Source organism: Pistacia vera, unplaced genomic scaffold, assembly GCF_008641045.1.
Source record: "Pistacia vera cultivar Batoury unplaced genomic scaffold, PisVer_v2 Contig414, whole genome shotgun sequence".
NCBI classification, from domain to species: Eukaryota; Viridiplantae; Streptophyta; class Magnoliopsida; order Sapindales; family Anacardiaceae; genus Pistacia; species Pistacia vera.
In genome coordinates, this window is record NW_022196240.1 from 349,713 (window position 1) to 358,411 (window position 8,699).

At 29.9% G+C, this 8,699-nt stretch overlaps 1 protein-coding gene across 1 annotated transcript; it reads right to left on the bottom strand.

The window, feature by feature from the left end:
- Positions 1-1,797: 1,797 nt before the first annotated feature.
- On the bottom strand, positions 1,798-6,867 carry LOC116142702 (TMV resistance protein N-like). Its single transcript, XM_031428116.1, has 5 exons — positions 6,677-6,867; positions 4,814-5,915; positions 3,707-3,979; positions 2,539-3,558; positions 1,798-2,457 (listed from the first exon to the last, which is right to left on the bottom strand). The coding sequence occupies exons 1-5, from the start codon at positions 6,865-6,867 to the stop codon at positions 1,798-1,800; spliced, it is 3,246 nt and encodes a 1,081-aa protein (XP_031283976.1).
- Between the last annotated feature and the right edge of the window lie 1,832 nt (positions 6,868-8,699).

Below are 8,699 nucleotides of genomic sequence, written 5' to 3' on the forward strand. Positions count from 1 at the left end.
ATTCAGTTAGTCCCCAAAGTTTTGAAATATTGTAAAAACAGCGCTGGTTACATTAATCCCTGCAGTTTTAAAATATAACAAGAATCCCTTGAAGCCTAAATTCGACCAGAGAGGCTATCAGTTCCTGGTCTGATCAACCAGTCCAATCCGACTTTCAGAACATTGGTTTTTTGTTATTAATATTGTGGTTGTTAGAATCTATTTATTAGGTAAGCTATAGTTTGTAGTTTGTTTCTTACGGTAGTATAATTAATCTATAGTTTTTATGTTTTAATTTGTTTCTTACTCACCCATCTGTAGTATTTGGAAATTCATGAGAGTTGCTAGATATTATGCGATTTAGATTTTTATCCTTCAGATTTTTCTTTTGGGATTCAACCCTAAACACGTTTTTGAAATTTTAAAGACTCATAATAGTATTTAACTAACATTTTACTCTTCTATAGAAGTTATGAAATGTCACACCTAATATCTACTTAATTTGGTCTAGACTGTGATAAATGTATGCATATATCTTATATGTTTTGGTCGTATTCATTAGTAAGGTGTTTCACTCTAATTTTTATCTTTTATCTTTTATCTTTTTAAAATAAGCAAATAAATCAAAACTTAAAGTATCAATCTTGTATTAGGCCTGGTAGTGTTGCCTTTTTATTGGGCCTTAAACGTGGGCTTGTAATTAGATATTTTGATAGGCCAGACCTATTATTGAATAAGTTTCTAATTTTCTATTACAAAATGTTTTTAAATTGCAATAACTTTTAAAATAATAGATCCATGAAGAGATATTTGGTTTAAAGCTGTAATATGATGATTTTCCACCAGTGTGGGCTTTAGGTGAAAAATTCTGAAATAGCCTCCTTTTTTTTTTTTTTTTTTTTTTTTTTAAGAATTTCACAATGAGAACCTTAGGGATTGTTTCTTATTCACTTTTAATTTTATTGTTATTACTTTCATAAATAAAAATAAGTACATAGCGGTTAACAAGATTTTTATTCATACTAATTTGTATACTGATACACTAACATTCATTTTTATTTATTTAATAAAAATATTTATATTAAAAAAATATTTAAAAACTTTAAAATCTAGTTTAACTTTAACATTCATTTTGAAATTATAGAATACTCTGTAGCATTTTCTTCATCTTAATTTGTTTTTAATATTTGTATTATTTATATCAATATTTATGATATTTATATAGTAATTAATTATAAGATACTTGAATGGAAGATATATTAATTAAAAAAACTAATTATGATTATGATTTTATATTTTAAATAAACAGTAAAGGTTAGGATACCGTGACTTAAAATTTTAATTTAATTTTTTGACACTTTTTATGAATCGTTCATCTTTTAATAAACTAGCGGTGACAAGATAGGTCAATAATGATAGACGATTTATAAGGTGTGTCAAAAAATTAAGTAAAAAATTTAAGTTACAACATCTTGACCTAATAAATAATTATTTTCCTACCAAAATTTTTTTTAATCATTCAATATAATATTATAATTTAAAATATAAAATTAAATTAAATATACAAAAATCAATTGAAAATATTTAATAATATTATTTTTAAATCCAGAAATTATTTAAGAAAATATAAAATAATATCCATTAATTTTAATTATTAATTATTAATTTGTTTAATAGTATAAAAAGAGAAAAAAAAAAAATTGTCCCCACTTGGAATAAAGAGTCCCACGCCTCTCCATGGCAAATAATCCAGTATATGTTATAGCAAAGCCCAATGCAAAAAACAAAAAGCTGACAACAACCCATAACAAAAAATTATTAAATCTTATGACTCTTCAATCTTTTAGGTTCCGGCAGTTCATCATCAGCTGAAAAATATATCTCATCTTCGTCTTCTGCCCCATCACAGTCAACATCCGCCGTTGATCCGAGAAAATCATCATGCAACTTTTTTAATTCTTTCTTATATACTGGATGTATCCCACACTTCTTCACCTCTGATCCCGGACCTCTTGGTTCAAATGAAAGCTCAACAAAATCTTGATTCCCACACTTCTTCACCTCTGATCTTGGACCACATGGTGCAAATGAAAGCTTACCAAAACGTCGATTGACTTCTCCAGCACAAATATATAACAGCCAAAGATGGTCTGACACAGCGTTGCCCAAATTACATTCAAAACGAATCGCAGGTTCATAAAATGAAGGGATATTGGTCAATCTGCAGCCAATCTCATGTGTGGGCATGTAATAACCTTTACTAGGGATAGGCTGATGCTCATGGACATAAAAAACACAGCAGACAGCATATCCCACCATCTCGTTATCACAAGAATCTAGAGGCCTTTCTATTTTAATTGAAGAAGTCTCACTCTGATGTTGGAACCACTCTGGAATTTCACTTCCAGGAATAACCATCTCAAATTCATTAATCGGCGGAGAAGGAATCCAATCTCTGTTTCTTGGCTTTGACATTGCCTGCACTCAGAAAAAGAAAGAAAAGTTGTACAATAATGTTTAACTCAAAAGATGAAGAGAGAGAAAGAGAAAGACACTGACCTTAAGGAATTCTCTGGGCATTGAAGATGCCTGATTGTTGCAGCAGATCAATTTCAAGCAGTTTAGACATGAAAATTCTGACAACGTGGAATAGCATAACCTTAATGCATTTGATGTTGTTTCCAGTGCAACACAATCATCTACGTTAATAGATATTAGGTTGGATGGAAGTTCTGGTAGAGATCGAAGTCTCTTACAACCGTTCAAGAGAAGAAGTTCAAGCTTAGAAAGATGATTGATGCTTTCAGGTAGTGAAACAAAATTGTTTTTGCTTAGTTTTAATTCCCCTAATGAAGGAAAGCTATCGAAAAAGTCATTAGGAATATCCCCTTCCTCCATATTGCAGTCAACGAGATTTAATCTTGTTAAAGATGTACACAAACCTGACAAAGTGGGCAATCTAAAAGTCGGTCTTTTGCATCCATCCAAATCTAACCATGCAAGATTCTTCATAAGAAAAATGTACTCCATTGGTCGTCTTATCGCAGTTCCCCCTACATGAAGTGTCGATAGCTTTTCAACTTGCCCCAAAGTCTCTGGCAAGTTATCAAGTTTGGAGCATCCAAAAAGATAAAAATTTTCAAGAGATTTCAAACCATTTATAGTGATTGGAAGACTCACAAGATTTTTGCACCATATCAAACTAAAATATTCAAGTCCACTCAAAAGTTCAATTGACATTGGCAGTACTTTAATAGCAGTTACGTCTAAAGAAAGGTAACTTAGACAATCCATACTTCCTACAATCTCTGGAAACTTCTCCAATTTGCCGCAAAAAGATAGATCAAGTTTTTCTAGAGATTCCATATGAATCTGGTTTGGTAGAGTTATAAGACTCGCACAAGATATCATATTCAAATAAGTAATCTTTTTGTGAACCAACAAAGACGGGTGAATCTCACGCAACATTGTACATCTTTCAAGAATCACCTTTTTGAGATTTGGGGCAAATGTGAAATCTGGTGTTTTGATTACGTACTCACACTCTTCAAAACTGATGGATTCCAAATTGTTGAAAGGCTGTTAAAAGAAAAAAAAAAGTTAGACAAAGATGTGGGATGTCTTAATTTTCCATATTTATTAAACAATAAAAAGCATAAAATATTTCATATGTAGTTATTTTACTCATAAAAATTAAAATAGGAAAGTGTAATTGAATTAATCTTACAGTTATTCCCTGCTGCAATTGTTGAACATGGCTCTTATCCATTTTCAGCTCAATAATTTTGTCCAATTGCAAATTTGGTGGTAAGGATTCTAAAGGATATCCTTCCCAATCAAGTAAACGCAAGTTGTTGGGAAGGTAATCAAGACCTTTTGGAAGTTGAACATTACGTATCTTGAGTAATCTTAGATTGATCATTTTTGAAAATGCTTTAGGACAACAATTGATCTTTTCTTCAGAAAAATTGAGTATTATGCCTTCAACAACTTTAGTTCCCTTGAAATAAAAAAAAAAAACAAAACAAAAACAAGAGAGAGAGAGAAAGCAAGTTAAGAATTAATAACACATGAATTTATCTATATAGATATGGGTGCAGTCAACTTAAACAAACAAGAGACAACAATTTATAACATTTTAATATAATCTAATAGAAGTATTTTTATTTTACATACTTAGAAATTTGTTAAACATATGTTTCCGTCATTGTTATAATTTAAAATTGTTAAAATAATATAGGTTTTTTATATTTTTTTTAATTTAAATATATGTCTCCGTCATTTTCACAAAAATCTAATATAAGTATTTTTATTTTACATATTTAGAAATTTGTTCTCATGAAATGATACTAAAAGCTTTCATGAATTTTTAAGATATATATTTAATTGATTTTTTTCCTTATTCTTTTTCAAAATAATATAAGAAATAATTATCAATTTTTTTTTTTAAATTATAGATCGTACTATTCTAATTAAATGTACAAATGTTTTGTTTCATGATATATTTGTTACAGTAAAGAAGCCTATCATTAATTCTTTGTTAGTATGCTCATGTATATCATAGACATCTAAACTAAGGAGAAACAAAATTAACTACAAACAAAAAGAAAATTTTGGAAATAAAAGTGTTTTTGAGGAACAAGAGACTTTAATATGCTCAACTGGACTACAAATTGGTCAACAAATACAGAAAATAAAAAAAATAAAAAAAAAAACAAAAATTAAACATGCATGTGTAATCTGGAGAGGCTAGCTACTATGCTAACAATGCACTAGTTAATGCAAACGATGATTGAAAATGTGCACATGATTATAACAAAATTGAATTGCTTACCGTGTTCTCTGTCAATACATGACGAATGTCTGCTTCCATCCACAATCTACTGCGTTTTCCAGGCTCTTCAGAGCACTCCCTCTTAACAATTTGTTGACCCATTTGTTGTAACAAATCATGCATCCGCAATTTATCGTCACATAAAATATTTATGAGCGATTTATCGATTAGAACATCTATTCCAACAATTGGAGAAAAATCACAACTTTCAAGAATTCTTGTCACATAATCTCTATTCTCTCCATTAAAGAAACATGCTATATCAAGGAATATTTTTTTCTCTGATTCTTCCAACCCATCAAAGCCTATTTGAAGCACGTCCAATATTTCTTTCTTAGAATCTCTTTTTAGTCTTTGCAATGCATCTTTCCATACATGAACTTCTTTTCCACAAAAAAGGGAGCCCAAAACTTTAAGAGCTAATGGAAGACCACTAGCATATTGTACAACACGTTTGGATAGCTCCTTAAAACTTTCTGAAGGTTGATGTTTCTTAAAGGCTTTTGAAATGAATAATTGGAGGGCTTCATCATCATTTAATTTCTCAGCCTCATAAACTCTCTCTACTCCATGGGATTTCAACAATCCTTTGTCTCTTGATGTTATTATGATCCTACTACCCTTGCCAAACCAATCATGCTTGCCAGCTAATTTTTCTAATTGCTCTAGATTGTTCACATCATCTATAACAATAAGAACCTTCTTACACCCCAACCTACTTCTTATCATCCTTATTCCATCAAAGTCATTGTATACGTTGATGTCATCTATTTTCATCTTTAGAATTTCGGAAAGAAGCAACTTTTGTACAGAAACTTGACCACTTCTTTCAGAAATGTCTCTAACGTTAGCCAAAAAACTGCTACCTTCAAATTCATCAGAAAACATTTCATAGGCAACTCTAGCAATTGTTGTCTTGCCTATTCCTCCCATTCCACAAATCCCAACCATACGAACATCATCTGACTCAGGACTTAAAAATTTCTTTAGTTCCTTGAAACGTGAATCTATGCCTACTAGGCCCTCAACACTTGGGTGTTTTGAAAAACTTAATTTACTTGATATTTCCTTCAAAATGTCTTGAATAAATTGTGACTCAAACCTGAAGAGTGGAAAATATCAAGAAAAAATTGCTGTTACAACTTACGACACTAGCTAATCATGAATATACTAATGAATATATAGTGCGTATCATAGAAATTATCTACGTACACGTATTGGTTTATACACATGAAACTTTCATTTTTGCTTTTTGTTTAGGTTTACTTTTAGCATTCAGTCACTATTGTAGTTATATTTCTATACTTCTCGCATTATATACTATATGTCTTAGTTACAATAACAAGGAAAATTGAATAAAAATATTCATGCTTGTCTAAGAAAAACCAAGTTATTAATTACTGGCCTCCATCATTTTCTATCATTACTCGGTGAAATATGAAAAAACTTATTTTATTAATTATCTTTTACATTAATTAATTTAGTATTAAATACTGTCTCTACAAATTAAGAATTTGTTAATTAAATATTTCATTGTATGAAACTATGAATACCTTTAAATTTCTGATAAAGATAAAACTTGGTTTGAATAAGAAATTCAATGCTTAATCTGTAGTATCAACACTAATGACTAACGCATTTAAACAATCAAGTCATAAATATCATTTTCTAATTCATTTTGATAACTAAGCTTTCACTATAAAGAAAGAAATAATTGTCACATACCCATCCTTCAAGTCCAATCCAGAGTGATCGCCACCTTTGTCAAAGCATCTCTCCAAGTTTGCACCTTTCCAATATCCTCTCTAAAAGTTTCTCATGTTTGACAAAGGCTTCTCCATATTCTCCTGTTTGTTTTCTAACCATGGAGGATCCACGTTATAGAAAACTGGAAAAAATTTTATATTCTTGCAATGAACAATTTGAACAAGTTCATCTAAAACACCACGTGGAAGTGCATAGTTTTTGGAAGAACAACACCGCAGATCTTGATTCTTCAATTGCATGAAGGAGCTCTGGTGAAATCGGTTTTCCTCTCTCAAGTTCTTTGTCATCCCTAAAAACATGCAGCCTTTCTGTTTGAAGCAGTGTACAAGGTGATCTATGAAGCTCTTCCTTGTGTCTTCACCTCTAAGCTTAGAAAGACATCATATTTCCAAGACAAGAAGAAGATGTTGATGAAGAGGCTGTTTGCATGATGAGTTTTACAATACGTCCTCTATAGAACCTGAAAAATTAATTGGAAAGGTAATTACTTCTTGCAGACCATCTATACGTATTTTCAATTTCCAGAGAATAAAATAAAAAAATAAAAATAACAAAACAACAACAAATTTTCGTTGCATTAACCCAATCATAAAACGAACAACCACAAAATCACATTTTTATCCATGTGTAGACTTAAACTGCAAAAAGAACAAAAGAGACAACTACCTCCATAAGCAGAAACAGTCGCAAATGTTAGCCCTCTCTTAAACAGCCTCAGCAATGAACAAAGTCCATCTCGCGACTCAACAAACTACTCGTGAGTCGAAATCGCTGTCGAAAAACTCCTGACAACAACTCTAAAACTTGTTGCCCAACATTTTTACCAACCCAAAACTCCAGAAAAGTTGAAATTAAGAAATCAAAGATTGTTCAGAAATTAACTTACAGCGCTATGAGGTGTTACGCAGTTGTTTGAGAAAGTTTTTTTGTGATCATTTTCAATTGGGTAATTGTTTCGAAGAAAGAAAGCTATTGTCAAAATTCTTCGATTTTTCTCTCTTCTTATTTTCACGCTTTTAAAAAAAATATATTAGAGAAAGAGTAGAGTAATATTATACCCACCCACTTCCAAGAAGTATCGAGGAAATTACACATCGACTATTTTCTCTCAGTCTTTAATTTCCACTTTATGACAAGTAAACCTTTTAACTTTTCCCTAGGCGAGCTTGTCCTGTACCTGCCTTCATGTTTTTTTTTGTTTTTTTACAAATTTGATAATTAAATGTTCCTTTTATTCTCAACCCAATAAACATCGCATCAATTTGTAATTGAATGCTTTGTATTCACATTAGAAGACATGTACTGTTCTCTGCCCCTCCCTTGTCCATCTCACGTCTTTTATAGACTTTTACTGGTGCCGAGATTTTGTGATTTTTTTTTTTTTTTTAGTATTTCTTAAAGGAGTAAATTGTAATCTTGAAGGTGCAACGTTGAGTTATGACAATGACATTCAAATTTACATTGTTGAGTTTTTTAAATTACTAAATTATTCTATTATTTTATATTTTGATACTTATAACTTAATATAAAGGATTTTTGTTAAAGAACAAGTTTTCTCATAAAATCACTACCCTTATAAAATAAAAAGAACAAAATAACCAAGTTTAACACCATTTAGTATGATCTAAGTATTTTAATTAGATTTTTATTAATAATTTAATTGTTTATGAATAAAAATCTTGAATTATAGATGAATTTTAAATTATTATAATAAATCTTGAATTATAGATGATAGATATTATTTATATTTTGAATTATTCTTATGTTTTCATTTACAACACTTTTAGTTTGTTCCTTTAAATTATTAATATACATAAGGTAATTTATGTATATATTTTTGTTATTAGTATAAAAGTAATTAATTAGTAATAATGATTTTGAATTTATGTATAAAAGTTTACAAATTTTGCTTAAATATATACGTTGGTAAAGACTAAAGACCTCCATTTTTTGTTTTACATTTTTATTTTCTTAAATATTAAGTTTTCCCGTGTCAGTTTTAATTAGGTAATTGTTTCAAGAAGAAATGCATTAGTTAAAATGCCAGAGAATTTCGTCTGTTCAACCTCTGTCCACCATTTATTTCTATTTAAGCTATATAGGGGTATTTGTCTAAGCT